Source organism: Limulus polyphemus, unplaced genomic scaffold (assembly GCF_000517525.1).
Source record: "Limulus polyphemus unplaced genomic scaffold, Limulus_polyphemus-2.1.2 Scaffold1557, whole genome shotgun sequence".
Taxonomy (NCBI): domain Eukaryota; kingdom Metazoa; phylum Arthropoda; class Merostomata; order Xiphosura; family Limulidae; genus Limulus; species Limulus polyphemus.
In genome coordinates, this window is record NW_013667167.1 from 173582 (window position 1) to 193747 (window position 20166).

General features: G+C 37.5%; 1 protein-coding gene across 2 annotated transcripts in view; it reads left to right on the top strand.

The window, feature by feature from the left end:
• Positions 1-20166, top strand: part of LOC106464079 (nucleoporin-like protein 2) — a 106493-nt gene that overhangs the window by 8474 nt on the left and 77853 nt on the right. For both annotated transcript variants that reach the window (XM_013924191.2, XM_022391742.1), the window contains exon 2: positions 4540-4750. In XM_013924191.2, coding sequence (XP_013779645.1) covers positions 4540-4750 — 211 coding nt within the window. The remainder of the gene's footprint in view (positions 1-4539; positions 4751-20166) is intronic.

Sequence of the window (20166 nt, forward strand, 5' to 3'; positions counted from 1 at the left end):
GGATTTTAGGTTGTATTTGTAGAAATATTGAATACAAGTTTAAAGAGGTTATACTTTCTTTGTACAGGTCACTGGTTAGGCCAAATTTGGAATATTTTGTTCAGTCTTGGGCTCTTTACCTTAGAAAGGACATTGAATTATTGGAAAGGGTTCAGAGAAGGGTTACTAGAATGGTGCCTGGGATGGATGGGTTGTCATATGATGAGAGGCTGAAATCTCTCAAATTGTTTTCTCTTGAAAAAAGAAGTTAGGAGGGGGATCTGATTGAAGTGTTTAAGATTGTAAAGGGAATTGATAGTGTTGATGTATCATCTTTTTTTTATATTTAACAATGAGAATAGTAGGACCAGGGGACACAAATATAATTTTGGCAAGGTAGGAGACATCTTCAGCTAAGACAGTTTTATTTTACTATCAGGGTGGTTAGCCTTTGGAATGGGTTGGCTTCAGATGTTGTAGAGGCAGTAAATTAAGTGATTTTCAGAAAAAGCTTGATAAGTATATGAATGAAAATGTCTGGGTTTAAAATTTTTTAATTGAATTATTTTTAATCATTTTAATTTATTTTTGAGGATGGAACAGCCAAGATGGACCAGTAGGTCCCATGTTGTCTCAAAATATTATGTAATGTTAATTCAAAATCTGTAATCAGGACAAGCTAGTATTAAACATAAAACAGTAACTTAAAACCTATTCCTATTGGTTATGAATGATTAATAATAAATGTCACACAGCACTGTTGGCATTTTTTGAAAGACAGTGTGTGATAGCAAGGTGTAGAAAGTGTGTTTGACTTTCTAGTTGATAATTCAGTAAAGCAAGAAGATTGGATGCTATATATTTAGATTCTGTCATAGTAATATTTATACTATAAATTTATAATTTGTATAAAACTCAAGTTTAATATAGTAGTGAAAAGAATATCTGAGATAGACAAGTTGAAGTGAAGTGTCACATAATACACAGAAATGAAAATTAAGAAGTTATTTAAATATTTCCATTTGAATTAAGAAAATTAAAACTGATATAGTATTAAAATTTGAATTATAAAGTATGTATTGATGCCAAGTTTATTGACATATATTGATAGTAGTTTTTTATTTAAATTTCAGATGTAGCTATGTAAAAGGTCATGATGTATTTTGGTTCAGCCATGTGCACAGGGTTAATAAATGTATTCTTTAATTATTTATTTGTTAATTTCTCTTCTTCACTACCTGCTTTTTTTCCAGAAATAAATAACATTGTTTAATGCTGTAAAAAGCAAATGTGGATCTAGGGCATGGGTCCATGGGGTATGGACTCTCCTTTTTTTAAAAATTAATAAAGAAATGGCTATCCATTCTTACACTACATTATAATATCAAAAATTCACATTCAGGTTTTTATCTGGCTAGGCTATTAATTCCCATAAAAGCTTTTTTTTTCTGAGGTTTATTTGAAATCAACACAGCTGGAGTTTGCAGCAATCCAGTCAAGGCCTAAGCCAATAAATCTCCATCTGATGCAACAATAGTAATGTCAAACTTGACCAGGGTAATTTTTTCACTCCTTGGTTTCTTCTAGACATTTTAACAGTGTGTCTGGATTCTAGAGGTTTCATCAAAGTTAGGCTAATCTAGGACACCTGCAATTATTGTAATATAGACTTCTTACAGAATGGATTTGTCATCGTTTAGAAGCTAGATTTTCTTCAGAAAAATGTTTTCATATTGTTTATATTTAAAATAAGGGAAAATGCAAGTGGTATGACTGTATAAGTAACAAACTAAAAGAAGAAATTTAAAAACAAGCATCCTGTTTACCGGTGTTATAATTTACTTGTCTAATTTAAATATTTGATACAATACATTAACTTCTCTCATGTAATAGCTTTTCTCCATTAATGTTGCCCTCTATATGCTCAGTTTTTTTCGCTTGCCATGAGCCCTGATTCTCCCACCTACCCCCCTGTTGAACATGGTACAGCTGTGCTGTAGCATGCAAAAGCCAGCTACAACCCTCCACCAATCTGGTGCAGCTGTCTTCCCCTGAATTACATAGTCTAACTTCACTTCTCGATTTGGCACTCAAGTGTTTAGATGTTTTGAGTTTTCAGTGTTTGATAATCTAACAGCAATTCAGTACGAGTTGAATTTTTTCGTGCAATACTTTTCTTCTTTCTTTTTCGACAACAGCTCTTTATTTTTTCAGTTACATTTTTCATCTTGTTGTACCCTACCACTCAAAATTCAGTGATGAATTTGCAGCTATTTTCATGACAACTTCAACCACTACTACTATCATGATTCAACCATCTTTTGCTGTGACCATGGATCCAAAGTTATTGGCAGAGTAGATTTCTGGTCTTATCTGATGGGAAATGTTAGTGATCATGCAGGATGGGGCTCTCCTAACCCTCAACCAGTTTTTTTCCTACCCTGGGGATGTTGGACAGGAAAACAAAGACTTGTACAGCCTTTCCCTCCTCCTTCCTTTGCTGTGTAGCTTTTGTCAGCTGTAGTTGATGCTTCTAGGCCTTCATTGGACTTTCTGGACTTGGTAACACAGGTTTGTTATGCTTTGTCTTAATCCCCAGTGTCATATGACCTCTCTCCTTCCTTCTTACATGACACACCTGCTCCCAAATTTTTTGTTTTTCCTCCCTCTCCTTATATTAGGGTCCATGCATAGCGTATCTTGACCAATTATGTTTGGGGATTAGTATGTTGCATCCCCCTCAATCTTCTGAAGCTCATGCTTTGGCCTAATATTGGAGTTTGCAATCCTTTTTTGGATTCTCAACAGTTGGATTTTTTAATCCCAGTTTGAGGCTTGAACCCTGATACCTCAGTCCATTTCTCCCAGGAACAATTCTCCTGCCTTTGTTTAACCTTAACCTCCCTCCTTTGCCATCTCTCTTCTATTTACCTTTTGTCTGAGGCTACCCGTTGTTCCCTTGAGGGATGGCTGTTCCCTATTGTTTTTCCACATTGATGTGTTTGTCCTCCTTAGCATTGTCCTTTCACACTTGACTCCTGTGTTTTGCTAGGATCTTTTGGGAAGAGATGCCTTTTTGATGCAGGTGTATTTTCCTCCCACATCGTTAAGAGATTTACGGATGACACCCTTTTTGTGTCAGTCCAGGTCTCATGTGGAGTTAACCCATCTCCATTCTTCCCTATCATTCTTGGCCTCTTGCCTGTCTTAGTCCTCCCCTGCTCCTATACCTGTATCTCATCCTTCCCCTTACCTGTTCCTTCTGCTTGGAGTTCAAGAGCATATCACTGAAGTTTTTGCCACTGACCCATCTGCTTCCAACAGTATCAGTGACTATCTGGTTCATACAGGACCTGTAGGGCCAGGCTGTATAATTTTGTCCACATAGGGAGAACCTTTACTGCAGATCCTTGGGTTCTACAAGTCTTGTCAGAAGGATTCTCCCTTCTTTTCCACACACCTGCTCACTTATCTCCATTCCCAGTTCCCCCTCCCTTCTCCTTGTAATCCCATATCCAGCCAGCATCTTTCTGAGGTATTTCTGGACCTTCTTTCCCAATGCACCTCTGGCTCAGTCCTTTTGAGGGTTCTATTCCTGGTTGTTTGTTGTCCCCAAAAAGACAGGGTATTGGCAACCGATCATAGCCTTTCCCATCTTAACTGGTACATAGACCTTCCTCAATTTACCATGGAATTATACCTATCTCTTCAGTGGGTGTTTACTCTATGTTTATGGATGACAATATCAATGCATTGGATGCATATCTCCATATCCCCTGCATCCCGTCATTTCCTTCAGTTTGTCCATGAGGACTGGTCTACCAATTCAGAGCCCTTCCATTAGGGCTGGACTCAGCCCCTTATATTTTTTTGTTGGGTGGTAAAGGGTTTTGCCAAATGATTCCACTCTCGAAGATTTCTTTTCTATCATTACAAGAATGGCTGGCTTCTAGTAGCTCCCTCGTTAGCAGTTTCTTTCTGACACACTAGAGGTTGCTTCATGGTATTTTGCTTCATAAATAAGGCCCGAACGAGATGGTACCAACTCATGGACTGTCATGAATAAAGCAGTGTTGAGACTGCTGCCCATTCATCTGGTTCTAATTAAATAAACTGGGTCTGACCTGCTTTTTTAAATCGGGTTTTTATGGTCTCCCACTCCACTGTCTTACAGTGTTACATTCCTTCATACTCCCCACCACTCTCCTCTTCCAGTGGAGTATAGTAGTCCTTGCCACTTTCCAGTTCATAGCTGCTGGAATAGAAGCTTCCTCCTGAGTGTGACAAATCTGAGAGAAGGGTGATGGTAGATCATTCCTGAATATTTTCTGTTAGACACTGAATTAGTTAATTCTTAGTCTCAGCTACTTACATGTTTGTATATGTTTTTGAAGTGAAATTGAAATGGATATATTGGAATATAGGTCTCAATTGCATTTTAAATATGAAAAATATGAAGAGGTTATTTAGAACTTTAATAGAAATACCAAATAAAGGTATAGAAACTCATTTTCAATTAGAAGATGTATTTTTTCTAATTCCTTTTTTGTTTTTTTACAGGTCGAAATGTTACACCACAACCTGTTATTTATGATCGGAATAAATACACATGGACACCAAAAGATGCTGTCCAGAAATCAACTAATGGAGGTTTCAGTTTTACCAAGACTTTAGAACAGTCTCGAACTTTTACACAAAATCGCTTTGCTGTTTTAAACCAGCCTGTACAACAGCAAGAACCACAACAGATTGACAGTGATGTCTCTTTGTTGTAAGATAATGAAAAAATTTATTTATACAAATTGTTTATCAGTGTTTAGCTAAATTAGTCATATTTTCTTGATAAGATAATATTTGAAATTGAGTTTGCCAATTAGTGGTGCTTGCTAATTGGGTAATCGGTGGGATCACTAATGACTTATATTTGATTAATCAATTAGTACACACACCCCTGCAATCCATTCAAGCAAGCAAAAGAAAAGCAAGTGTGTGCTACCTTCATAACTTTTTCAACCACTACAATATGCTAACATGGTATTAATCTTTCCATTTTTATTCATATTTTTGGGTTTTTTTAAAGTAATTTTTGAATTATCCTTTATTTGATATCATTGACCTGTTCTGAAAATTATAATTTGATCATTTTGTGTTTTCAAAAATATATTTTGCCACAAATTTTATGGACATTTCCTACTTAAAAAATGAACTGCTAATGGTGTCTAAGTACCACCACATTGTCATTATTAGTTTTTTCTCTAAGTATGCAGTAATTCCACACTTGTCGTTTGTAAATTAAATAAATTGATAATTAAATAATGAAAACATTTTTTACTATCACTGATAAGGGTAATAATGTTTTTATTTAAAACATATCACAATTGCAATTAGAAATAAATAAATAGTTTGTTAGACAACTTATTAATTTTTTTTATTAAATAGGATAAATAATAAGCTGTAAAGATTTGATTCATCAGAATATTTTATAATTAACTATCGTACTCACTAATATTATCCTGTTTGATGACAGTTTTACTTGGTGAATATAAAAACAAAAATTTTACAAACATTGCAACTCAATAAAACCATAGTATATCTTTTAAAAAATAAAAACTTCATAATTTTAAAGAAAGAAGCAAACAGCAATAAAATACCTGTATTAAGCCTTAAGTAATCTCCAGTCATACGACTTCATTGTTTCAAGCTGTTTGTATATTCTCGTGTCTAGGTAAACTACATGTTCCTGTGATGACAAAACCTTTCCAAACATTGCACATTTGTTACTGAGTTAAACTTTTGATAAAGTTTTTTTGTTACCCATTCAACTGATCTCCAAATTATATGGTTTACCTTATCTGAAGTTGTCTGATGTCTTATCATTGAAGAAAATATTTCTACCTTTTAAACAGATATAACACATAAGTATTTTCACAATTTAAAATGAAAGGAATATTTACAAACACTATACTATTGAGTCTATTAATACATGACAGTCTAACTCTTTTTTTTTTTTCTATACAATCACATTTCAACTTTCTTTATAGCTGTTTTAAAAGTTGTGTTTCATTAGTAAATGTTCAAACACCTTAATATTACACCATACCAAGGTTTCAGCCAAGACCTATATAAAAACTATGGAAAATGGTTGAAAATCAAGAAATGGATGATATATCCTCAAAGAGTGATAATTTTTTAGCAAAAATAGTTATTCTTTGGGATTGGTCAAAAATTTTTAAAAGAGAGGAATGCATTAGGTAATATTGAACTCTTGGATATAATGAGGAGCCCATTGCAATGCCATTTATTTATTCAAAGAGGGTGCTGTTAAATAAGAAATGAATATTCTTGATTGTAAGGTTCAACATGGTCTTAAATTGAGGTTGAGAAAAGCCATCTAAAGAAATGTTATTACATGAGAGCTTACATATACAAGTATTAATGGTTTTGTTTAAAGGTATGCTTGTAAAGAAGAAATAATATCATAGCTAGCTAAGAAGCTAGGATAAAGATAGTTGTAAAGTAATTTTGGTTCTGGTATTTGAATCTTGACCTACTGTGGAATTTGTCAGCTTGTTAGGTAAACTGTATTGATACAGGGATATCATCCAGTGCTGACCAGATTAGGCCCAAAAAGTGTTTACTGCACAAACGTATGTTGAAGGAGAGTCAAAATACTTCAAAATAAACAAATGATGTTCTGTGATGTATTATGGTCTAAGTTTAGTAAATTGTTATTGTTAGCATGGAGATATGGAACAAGTGTATAAAATACACTGTTTTTTGTCCTGAAAGCAGGCAGCATTAGCTCAAACAGTTACCTGTCTGAGGATTGATACAGTTATGATTTGACTATTTAATAACAGACATTTGGCTATTCATTTCCATGCTGGAACAGTTATAGGCGCAGTAAACAAAGTGGAGATAATTGAATCTAGTGGTATTACTAAGGTAGTTTTTGTTGTTCTGCACTGAGAACAAATATACAGTTACCAATGCATCTGAAGTTACTAAATGAAGACTGTGCAAGTAATGTGGATTCAAAACAGTTTCTGAAGTTCAGTGAATTGTTATTTAAATATGCTGACGTGTTCATGGGTTCTATGAACAGTTTGGTCAGATAAATATAACTCGCCATCACATAAATACAGGAGATGCACATCCAATTAACAACTGCCACACCAATTTTCCTAGAGCACTAGGGATGTAGCTAGCACTGAAATATGGTAGATCTTAAAGGATGGAATTGTAATGCCTTCACAGCATATAGGGTTGTCCTCAGTAGTGATTGTCAGGAAGGAGGAGAGCATACCAGGGTTTTGTGTTATTTTAGATAGGTGAATGCACTGGCCTGCATTTATGCTTCCATGGACAGACGAATGTTTGGATGCATTGGAATGTGCTCCTTGGTTCAGCACTTTAGACTTGACTTCTGGATAATAGCAAGCCAAACTGGATGACAAGAGATGATGATCTAAAACTGCTTGTCAGGTCCTTATTTTGTTTTTGGCAACTTGGTCCATCAAGCTACAAATTACAGAGGTAATATGGTATATATGAGTTGAGCATGTTCACAAGATAAGGCCATATGTCAGTGAAGAATCACTTGAGCATTGGCTAGATCAAGAATTAGATTTTTTTACTAATGATGCAAAGGATATTTAAAGCACTGCTTTGTATTATTTTGACTCAGCTGATGAGAAGGAAGATTCTGAAGCACTTATGTGTTTGTCTGAGAGGAGTCAGACAAGGAAATTCCAATTATGGAGCTGCATACAGTTCTAATGGTTGAGTAAGATGCTGACCATGACCTCCGAGTTGATATGGCTGGGATTAATTGCCAGACAAGCATTTAGGACCGTCACTTGATTGTAAGGTCAAGGACTGAAAGGATTTGGCATTCCTTACTTTCTGAAATATTCAATGGTGTTTCCTGGTGATATGTATACATTACATTGTGTGACTGCCATTAGTTTATTACCAAAGAAGGATGGTTTGTTGATCAGTAGATTAGTGGGACAGAAAGATCATCAAGACCTTTAATTTCTGGGCAGTGTAGCAGCTTTCAGTTGTAATATATTTGTATGACATTTTGCAAGTATTGCTTGCACTACCAATCTGAGTAGTAATTAGTTATATTTGTCAAAAGACATTATGTTAGGCCTATTATATTTTTAACACTACGTTTCAAATCTAATCCCTTATGGATTTTCAAGAACTAGAAGAGTGTATAATAATAGTATTTCAACCACACTATATTTGTCATATCTGTTGCTGACAACATGTTTCACTCAGTCCAGTCCAACAAACACAATAGTGGTCAGAATGCTATATATGTAGGCCATTTGCTACAACAACAACTAATGTCACATCAGTTCATGAGCTGCTAATAGAAGCTCTTGCTGTTCTTGTCAGTTAAGTCACAAGTGGATCCTAGCCAACCACTACCATTGACACAAACAAAGAAGGCCACACCATCTTCAGTGAAACCTGAGCTGATGGAGATTAATAGTCATCAATGGGGGCATATAAAGTGTCAAATTGAAGGATTTAAGGTGGCAAAGTATCAACAACTTCAAATGTGCATATGCTTTTAGTGGGATCGCTACATCCTGAAACCTAATCCAGAATATATAGATAAATATATTCAGAAACATTCCAAACAATGGGAAGAACTGAGGCAGCTATGTGTATGGAGGCATGAGCCTTATGTCAACAGTAGGAAGACTGGAAGTATTTCCATAAAGCACAAAACATCAGGTTGAATTCACACAAACCCAAAAAAGCCTTGTCTCATAGCGAGAAGATCATCTAGCAGACCACTGCCAATTATAATAAATCCTTCATAGCCCCAAGAATTTCCTTTTGAGGCTCCAGTGGGGGTAAGTGGTAATTCTTCCCATTTTTGTTCTTTTTTATCATTATCTTAACATACCTGCCTCTGTCCAATAGTAATCGTCCTGTAGATATCTATCATGTGTACCTCAGTTTTTATATTGTTCATTGTATGACATTTCCTTTTCTTATTCATAATTGCAACTGGTTATTAGTGGGGGCAATATAATGTAAATGCCTATCCTGTTTTTTGTTGGTGGTGGGTGATTTTGACTAGCCAGCCACCTACTGTCTCTCTATCACTTTAAATTTACAGGCCGCTGGCACAGATAGCCCTCGGGTAGTTTTGTGCAAGCTATTACAAAAAAAACAACAACGCACTATCAAGTGACTAGTTTTGCCTCCAAAGGTAGACAAAGCATAAGAAGCTTTATGTAAAGAAGAATTCTGAAATGATATCCGCACCTCTGTACACACAATACCTGTTCCTCGAATGTCTGTCTTTGAGTTTTTCTGCATGCCACTAGCCTTGAGCTATCTCTCACCTAAGATGTGTTTTAATGTGAACTGTACTAGTGCATGAGGTAATCATCATGCAACAGTAGCCCTCCATCAATGGGAGGGTGATATATCTTCTATGTACAGTAAATCCCCATAAGCACTTGCACTCAAAATAAATTTTACTCTTTTCCTCATTACTGTTGTGAATGGATGTATTTCTCAAAGATTGAACTATGTTCAATGGAGCAATATTTGCATTGCCTTTATTCCAATGTTAACCTTTGTTCATTTTGTTTTATTTCAACATAAATCACCTTTCAATTACAAGAAAAAAATATAGATAATTCCTTTAATCTGAATGAATTCTCAATTGATGGTGACTACTACTCCCTCCCAAGTTTCTGGCAATATAGCAAACACTAACCCTACTTTGTTTGTGGCCATTGGAGAATCATTGTCTGTGGAGAATGATACTGCCATTGTTCAGTGTGTGATTTGTTCATTATAGTATTCATTAACTTATCTCTCTGTCTATACATCAGCAGCACATTTTCCTCTTTGAGAATCTGTAAAAGAGGACAACTGTTTTGATCAGCTCTATTCCATATTTCAGGTTTGCACTAGGCTCCTCTGTACATGTAGAGGTCAGTGTTCCTCCTCCATATCTCTTTGGGGATTTGAATTCTCAGGATTGTTCTTTACCTTCACCTATGACTTTTGATTCTTGTTCATTATCTAAATACCTCTCATGCTGAGGATTATTTGGTTATTTCTTGTTACCATACATGCTGACTTTTCTGGATCAGCATCATACAAACTATGTAATGCCTCTTCCTCCTTGAACCTAGGATTTCATTGTCATGGCTTATAGCCATTCCCTTTTCCATTCTTGGATTCCCAATCCCTGGAGACTCTTTTACCTATTTTTTACCTTTTTTACCCATCTCCTTCATTACTTCTAATCTTTTCATCTCCTCTTTGAAACCCTACACCATGATTATGATAGTCTTCTGGAGATCTGTGGTTGGTAGTCTTCAATACCTTGGCCAGGGTTTCATGTTATGCTTTGTCCCTTTTTACGTGGTTCCTCCATTGTTCCCCTCGACGTGGATTCCTGTACATGGTGAGGGGACCTCCCAGAGAAGGTTCTGTATTTTCAATTACTTCCTCCACGTGTTTGCCGTGCGTGGGGACCCGTGAAGAGGAGGAGAGGATCCTGGTGGTTGAGTGGTGTCTGGGGCACTGCAACACACCACTTTGGCCTTGATTTCCTGTAGATGGGTGGCCTTGGGGTAGCCACCCTAGGGTCAATCGGCTGGTTCAATGGGGCTATGGTCAACTGAGTACCAGTGTTGGGCGTTCTCAATGGGTGTTGTGGACATTGTGTCTGATACTAGTGTCTGGGTATAGTGCTCATGAAACCCTGGCGTTGCTGCAGTGTCCTTGTTTCACATTGTAGTATGTCCCCTCGTAGGACTCCATGGCGGGTAGGGTCAGTGGGCACTGAATCTCTCTCCTTAATTATGGATCCTCCCATTCCAAATAAAAAAAATGTTAACAATCTGCTAATTGGTAAACGACCATGCCTAGAAGACTCTGAACAACAACAAAGTACACCTATATCTCGCTTTTTGATCCTGCATTCATTGTCTGATAAATCTTTAGGGCAAATGTCACCCTTTTTTATTCAGAAGAGCTTAGAGGGGCTTGCTGGCTCTCCAAAGTCAGTTAAGAAGCTCCGTTCTGGAAATATCTTAGTAGAAACATCCACAGTTAAGCACAGTGAACTCCTCTTGAATTCAAAGGCCATTGGGGATATACCCATTGAGGCTACTCCCCATGCTTCCATGAATTCCTCACGAGGAGTTATTGTTGAGAGGGACTTGAAGTCTATCCCCGAGTCGGAGATCCTTGCTGGTTTCTCCAGCCAAGGAGTTTCAGCAGTTCGAAGGATCTCCACTCGTCAAGATGGAATTATGGTGCCGACATCAGTTTTGATTTTGATGTTTTCATCACCACGTCCACCTGTCGCCGTTAAGGCAGGTTATTTGAACTGTAAGGTACGACCCTGTATTCCCAACCCTCTCCAATGTTTTCAGTGTCAGCAGTTCTGTCACTCAAAGACATCTTGTCGTGGTTCTGTGATGTGTGCTCGTTGTGGTGGCAAGGACTATGACTCCTACGAGTGCAAAATGGACCCTCACTGTGTTAATTGTAGTGGTTCCCACCCCTCTTACTTTAATTCTTGCCCTAAGTGGGTGGAGGAGAAAGAGGTACAGCTTTGAAGACTCTTAATAACATCTCTTATCCTGAGGCTCGGAAGCTATTGTTCCCAAATACATCTCGGACATATGCCTCTGCACTATGCTCCACTGCTACAGTGGGAGTGCAGACAGACCTTTCCGTGCCTCCATCTGAGTCTTTTTCACGCCATGTGCGGGGTCTTCTGCCCTCCATGGATAATAGAGTCAATAGATCTACATCTACTCCAATCTCTGTCCCCACTGTTCTTTCCAGTGACTGCCTGGGTCAACCTCCTCTAGCACCAGCCTCTGGTGTTTGTGCAGGTCCTTCTTTGGCCCCTAAATGCCGGACGATTTTTTTATCACATCCTCAGTCATTGGATTCTCACTCTGATGACAGAGATCTGCTCGCTCATTCAAGGGCAAGATCCATGGAGGTCGATCGACCTCCATCTAGTAAAGAAAAACGGCGTGGTCGTAAACCGAAGGGTTCTCTACCCTGTTCTCCTAAACCTACATAAAATTGGCCACTTTGATACAGTGGAACTGTTGAGGTTTTCGTTCTGATCTTGATGACATTAAGGCCTTGATTGACTCCTATCATCCCACGTGTCTCTCCTTACAGGAAACATGTCTGAAACCTGCCAGTACAGTCACCCTTTGGCAGTTTTCTTTGTACCGGAATGACAGGTTGTGTGATGGGTGGGTACACAGAGGGGTGGCACTGCTGGCGGGTACCGAAACCCAGATTCTAGCGTTTTAAGGCCGCAGACATACTGCTGTGCCACTGGGGGACTTAAGTTACTGATATTAAATAAAATTCCAGAAGTCCTTTTCAACTGTTTATTTGAAAATCAAGAATTTTGCTGTTTATTTTTTAACATGCTAAAGTAGTTCTTTATATATATACTAGTTTATTTCAGTGTCTTCTTTATCTTATTTTGTATTAAGAAAGTGTAGTTTGCCCTTTTGTAATACCCATGTTTTTTATACAGCTTTATACACATTTTTATATTGAATAGCTAAACTGCCTTATGTTTTCAAATATGAAAGACTTTAAACAAGTTACTTAATAAGAAAAAATATTTATTCTAAGATGAGATCTATATTTACATATGCACTGCTTACATTGTAAAGTTTCTGTCCCACATCTTGTTGCGCATCCAAATTACCAAAATTTGGATTCTCGATGAATGCTTTTCCTAGATTTTCCACTCCTATTAAAGTAAATTATAATGTAAATTATAAAATGAAACTGATTTTCAATGCTCAAATTTATACCCCCTAAAACATATAATCAAAGTAACAAAAATTTTTTCTAATTAATCAAAATATCATTAAATTTTATTTCACCTAATAGTCTGCCTTTCTGCATTTTCTGTTCTTATATGCTGTTTTTTAGTGTGCATTAATTATAAACTAAAATCATTCCTTTCTTATCTCATTTTCTACGTTAGAATAAATATATATTGGATACATATATTTTCTTAATATGAATTGATAAAAAAATGTACTTAATCATGTACTGGCATTACAGAATTTTCTGAACTGAGCTTTACCTTCTTTTCCCTTTCTTTCCAACTCTATGTCACGGCTCAACATAGATTTGAATTTTTCTAAAGACCCTTTTCTTCTATCCCTATTCATGAAATTTTGTACATTTTCTGCCTAGAAATAAAACATAAGTTTTAAGATCAAAAATGTTTTAAATTACCTTCAGAACTAATACAAACTGTAGTTATTTAAATTCTTGATTAATGAAAGGTTATCTTAGGACACGAAAAGTAGCTTCCCTTATATGTAATTGTAAAAAATGCAAAAATGCCCATAAAAACTGCTAAACATAAAACGTGAAACTGCAAATTTGCATGTCTCCCCATCGACCCAACAAATCTTCATGCCAAATTTGGTGAAGATCCATCAACAGAGGGCAAAGTAGTGGTAAAAAAAATTGAAAACATAAAAAAGGCCAAAAAAAACTGCAAAATGAAAAAATGAAAAGCCATCCAAGAAAAGTGAGTGAAAAGTGCAGGGGAGCAAATCGAGAGATCAATGGCAGTAAAAGACTGACTAGGTGCATGAAAATAAGTATATGTTCCAGTATTGAAGACCCCTCCCATCAATATCAGCACCACCCCAGAGGGGGTTGTGTCTATTAAAGTCTCCCAGAAGTAAAAAGGGAGGTGGCAACTGGTCAACAAGAGCATCAAGGTCGATTGATCATAAGTCTCCCCAGGAGACAGGTAGAGAAAACAAACAGTGATGGCACAACCCAAGGAAACACGTATGGCTACAGCCTCCAAGGGTGTGTCGAGGGACACAGATAAGGAGAGCACATGCTGGTCAATTAGTGGGAAGGAAGGGTGGGAGAGTGTCAGTGGAGTTAAGTATTATTGTAAATCCATTTTTGATTTAAGAAAATGTTAACTTAACTTCCAAAACATACTTACCTCCTGTCACACTACAGCTAGAATCCTGCATTGATAAGATGCAGGAGCTGGTGAGGGCATCATCCATACAGAAGGCATCTACATAGATCATGGGTGTGCAAATAGAAGATTAGGACTTTAGTGGGGGAAACCACACTACATCCAGAACAGGTGTGCTGTTCACCCGAAACATAATTCATGTACTGTGGATGGAATTTTACATGATCTGTTCTTACTATCAGTCAGGCCTCAACCAGATAGATGAGGTTCCACTGCTCGGGGTTGGGATTATAGGGCCATGGTCCCTTTATCCCCCACATTGGTGACTAGGGCAGTTGGATCACAATATATATATATACTTGTGAGTAGATCCCAACCTGTGATGTGTTCCTAGCCACTGGAATCACTAGGAAAAGGTAAGCAACACTGAGGTGGACAAACAACCCAAAACTCAGAATGATGGGATCCTGTATGCCATATTCAACCTGAGGAAACAGAACTCATCTGATCTAAAATTATGCACACACATCTTCAGTCCCCAACCAATTGGTAAATTCTTCTTGCCTCCAGAATTATAGGGAGAATGTGGAACAAACTTCACTCAACCAAGTAACTAGGATGGGATCACTCTGCATTTCGAATTACGAGGAGACAATGGATCCTCTTCCATGAACAGTGTATGGAACCAATATTGATCAAAAAAGAAGGGCCATGCTCAACCCAACTGTATAGCCAAACATGTTGGCTTCAGCATAACCTGGTGCCTCTCCTACCAACATCTGGGAAAAGAATCCGGGGTCCCAGGTAGAAGGAACCCCAACTTCATCATCTTCTCCAAGACTGGAGGAATTCATTAGAACTCATGAGAAATAACCTCTGTCTACCACACCTGTGACTGTACACTGAGTATAGTAAGAATTCTCTAGCTACACTAGTAGAATCTGGGGGAGTAATGCACATTGGGGACCCCTAAGGAACAATGCTCTGGAAACAGTGCAATAGGTGAACCAAGTTCACTAAATTTTTAAGAGCAAACTGACCCTCATTTATTCAATCCAATGATCAGCAAGAATGAGCAGGATCCCCTTATGCTTCACTCACAATAGTCCATGAGTGATGGTCCAGCATAGTAGAGTAATACCAACCAGTCAGCCTCTAGGTGGTCTTATGGATCACCTCATTTCTACAGAACCTGTTGCAACCTAGATAAAGTATAATGAATTATTGGTTGCTAGTGTAGAACTGGTTTGATAAAAGCACACCTGCCTGGGCAACACTCGTCACCCTGGAAGGTAAAGGACAAACAAGAGTGGCAATGAAAATACTCACCCCTCTGTATAATCTAGTGGATGTGGTTAAGATAGCTAAAGGGGGTAGTTGAAAACTCTCATAGAAAGATACAGCCAGATCATGCAAATACTTTTAGATAAAAGTATTGGGGGAGGTCCACATACCAGCCATACAATATCCTCCAGCGAGTAATTCAACCAGGCCACTTAGAACATAGAAATGTGATGAATCTGATGAAATGTGACTCACATAAGTCTCCTTGCCTTCAAAGAGAGCCCTGAATAAGCGACTTGGATCAATTTCAAACCCACTTCATCAATCTAACCAGGGGTAAATCCTGGGAAACTAAAGGATCCCAATGAAGAAAAAGTTGTTGTCTAGCACCTCTAAAGGCATTAGTGCAGGCAATGTAACACTTCAAGACCCTCACTGGATATAAGAAATGATCGGTCATAGAAGTGAGAAATAGTGAGTGATCAGATGAATCGGTGAAAAGGATTTATCCCCTTCTCTGGCTGTCAGTATCTTAGGGAATAAGAACCTGGTCTGAGGACCTCGGTAGAGTGATAAAGTGTCCTATGCACAATCAGCACAAACTACTCAGACCGGTGATGTCTGTAGGTCAGCACCAACGAAAATCAAACCTTCAGGGAAAGGTGATACATGATACATGAGACTCAAACTGATGTTGAGCAAGGACATGTAATGCCACCTTAATATACAAGTTAGGTAACTGAAACAGTCACTTGGGAAAAGGACCCAAAATAACATGAGAAAGCCAGAGAGTACTGGGGACTCAAAGACTTTTCGTCTTGAGTATCAAAAGGTAGTCGATAAGGCCACCTTATACAGGGTGATTGTGGAAGATGCAAGATCCTTTTCAAAGAGCCAGGTCCAAAAATGAGTTATGGTTGGCACTTCTGAATGAAGTGGGTTCAACCTCTTCTCAATACACATTGCCAACATATGTGCCATTTCTGTTGATAAATGTCCATCATGGGACTAAGCAAAGACTAAGACAGATACATGGCAACCTTAGAAATTAAACCCTGATGCCGTGCAAAGGACTGCATAACCTCTGTGCATGAAGCTTGAGCTTTTTGATAGCTGGATGTACAATGTCAGATCATGGCTGCCTCAACAGAGATGGAAGAGGTGAGCACTCCTGAAGGTACTGCAGAATCAGAAACCAGGGTGTAGTCGCCAATCCAGTACTATCAACAAGACCCAACAATGGGTTAAAACGAATCATAGCTAGTACCTTGGGTAACATACAAATCGGTGTAAGGCCTAGAGGATTAATCCTATCTCGACAGAATGCATCTATTGCCAAAGCCTCAGGGTGAGGCACTAGAGACCAAATTGCTAGTATTTGGGTGTTCCTATGAGTGGACAACATGTCAATCATCAGTGTTTCAAAATGAAAGCCAATCCAACAGAAAACCTCATGATGCAGCATCCATTCTGTTGGGAGAATCTGTTTGGGTGGAGACAATTGATCTGCCACTTAAGTTATCACCCACGGAACATGGCAAGCTAGTAGGGTGATATGATAGGAGTGCTCCATAGAAAGAAGATCAAAGGTTCAAAAACAAAGAGCCCTGGACCAAGTGCCCCTTTAACGGGAAATGCAAGACACCACCATGGCACTGTCAAAGTGAAGCCTGATGATTTTCCCCTTAACAAGCCCAGACCATGATACATTGCTCTTTGAACAGCAAGAAGGTCTTAAACAATGTGTAGGAAAACCTCGTCATCCATGTGTAGACCCTGGAATTCCTGACTGTTTAAATATGCACCCCCCCATCTCTGAAGAGATGGATCTCTGGATAAGGTGGCAGCAGAGGAGTTCATATATTAGTATTATTTCTGATCTAACTGCCTCTCGAGATAGAAGAGAATGATCCTGAATAAAGAAACTAGGGAATCTAGTGAATTGCTGTTCATAATTCATTGGTCACATAAAGACCTGAAGGGATCTCTTGTGCACTCGTCCCAAAGGAATGAAGGATTTGAGTGATGCTCACATTCAAAAAATAGAAAGAGCCATCTGTGCAGTGGGAGAAGGAGATGGATGGAACTGAGGTACGTGATGAAAAAGATACCCAAACTGACAATATATTGTGTTGGAGTGAGAATTGAGGGCTGATGTTGGGGATCTGGACCCTCAAATAGGGAAAAACTATTACACCCTGTAACAGCTCAAGGAAAGTCAAAATGTCAATGACAAGAGGGATTACTGTAGAAGCTGACAATCAAACCAATGTGCATACTAACAATGGTTCCAACTCATCATCAATGAATGTGGTGATCCTGAGTCTTCTAACAAAGTTTCAAAGGATAATAATTAACTCAGCACTGTATGTAGGGTGAGACAAATCCTATAATCTATTCAGATTAACTACTGACTCCACTTTAGAACCCCTAATTTCCAGGAGCAGATGTATTCTTTGAGAGTTGGAATATGCTTCCACCTGGTGGTGGTAGGATAAATCATGTAATTCTGACAAGGATTAGCTGTCCCTTCATGTAACTGAGCAGTAAAACTCATGCATGAACCACAATATCAGTGGATGGAGGGAGAACTAAGGAAGGTGCAAGCTCAAATGCAACTGGGGAACGACCAAAAACATCACACACTCGATAGACCAACTGAAGAAAAGGAATCTGAGGAAGCTGATCCTAAAGTAGCCTGCTGAGAAGCCAACAGAATAAAGGAAAGTGCAGGAAAAAGCAAATCCAAATTCTCTCCAGGATGGTAAGGATCACCCTCGACTACAGCCTCACAGCCCCCTACAGGAACACCACCAAACCTGAATGTGACCCCCCCCCTCCAATTGTTGAGCAACACTAGATATCAGAAGTGGGATAGGAGAGACCTAATTTGCCTCCATGCCCGAAATAATAATCTGGAAATTCATACCATATATGGGTTTAACAAACGGAATTTTTTTTTTTTTTTACAAAATTCAACTAGATAACACATAATGCTCAAAGTATCTTCAACGATCGTAGTACAGAGAAACCCATCACAAATGCTTTGTTGAGAACAAGTGATAATATTATCTGAATGATGTGCTTATATACAGTGCAAGGATAGAGGGCTCATTGACATAGGTGGAGATTGTCACGTGGCAGACATTGCCAATGGCAATTAAGTGGGGAATAAAAAACTGGGGCAAGTGAGAAAAATTCAGATCAATGCTTATTTGGCCAAAAGAAGTCGAGTAATAGCTGTAATGTGAGAGGAGGTATGTTTTGGAAATTGTAAATTCTGTTTAAATGGGAGGTTTTGCATTTAAAAAAAAACAATATAGTCTGGTATAAAAATATCAAACCAGGTTACTTTCTCTTAACAGACACATTTTGTACACTAGTTATTCTATTGTTTAAACTATATATTCACAAAGTATAACTAATCTTTATCTTCCATAGGTAAATCAGGGTTCCCACTCTTTTTCCACTCTAAAATTTAAGGACTTCATAATGACTCAAAAAATTTTCAACAATAACTGTAATTAAATTTAATAATACTAATCACTCACTGGTTAAGCTATGAAGTTGTTACAAGACATGCTTATTATGTAAACCATTCACAGACTCAGTTGTACCTTAAGCTTAACTTCATTGACCAGAATATGACTCTGTTTGATGATAGGGAAAAAGAACACAGGTAAAGTATTCATTTGACAAAACTAAAAGGGACTTCAGTCAAAATTAAGTACTTTTTAAAACCCTTAAAAATAACAATGAACTGTGTTATAAGAGCTGTGGGAACCCTGTAAGTTTTCTACACAAGTCTAAAGAGCTCATGTAATCCAGAATATGTGTTCTTACTCTTATGAAAATGTAAAAAGGCAATTTCAATTTTGTAGAACACCTGTCTATACACATTCATTCACTGCATAAAAAAAAAAAACAACAGGTCTCCAAGGTTCAGTCCTAGCAGAGATGCATCAAAAAATGTGAGCACTAAAATCAAAATGACTCTCTCAGGTTTGAAATAACTGTTCAAGTTGCTGTTGCTTAAAACCAGAGTAAAGATTATTACTAAGCAAAATGTGGTTTAGAAAGATATGAATAGGCTCTTCAAAAGATGTGTGGGTATGAAAAGTTACTCAATGTCAAAACTGGCCATTATACAGCAGTCAACATCTGAGAAAATTCTCCACTCAAACAGAACAACAACAAAAACAAACAAACTTGCCAATAGTGAGCTTAAAATGGTGACTAAAGACAAAAAGTTTGTTAACATGAGAACTGATAATGAACAAAAAAAAAACACTGGGCAAATTATTTTATGCAGTTTAAGTTACTGTTTGTTTGTTTGCAATTAAGCACAAAGCTACACAATGGGCTATCTGTGCTCTGCCCACCATATATATATATAATATAATGTAAGATAATATTATCACTTTTTTGAGACTGACCCATTTCATAGTCTCTAACACCAGCTCTTATATATATATATATATATATATTATAATATTATCTGAATGAGGTGCTTATATACAGTACCAGTATAAAGGGCATATTGACGTAGGTGGAGAGTGTCATGTGACAGATATTGCCAAGGGCAATTAAGTGGGGGAATAAAAGACTGGAGCAAGCAAGAAAAATTCAGACCAATGCTTAAATGGGCAAAGGAAGGAAAACCTAGCAGTCAAGTAAAAGCTGTAGTGAGAGAGGAGGTAAGTATTATTGGAAATACATCTTTGATTTTTAAATTTTAACTCTCTCTCTCCATTGACTTTGAAATTACCTGATGATTTTTTTTCGTATAATCGTATTTGAATATGCAAGAATATTTTATTGCATGCCAATAGTACCTTACCTGGACAAAATGTAAACGTTTCACTTCCTGTTTTTTATTGATCCTTTTAAATGTGAAATTG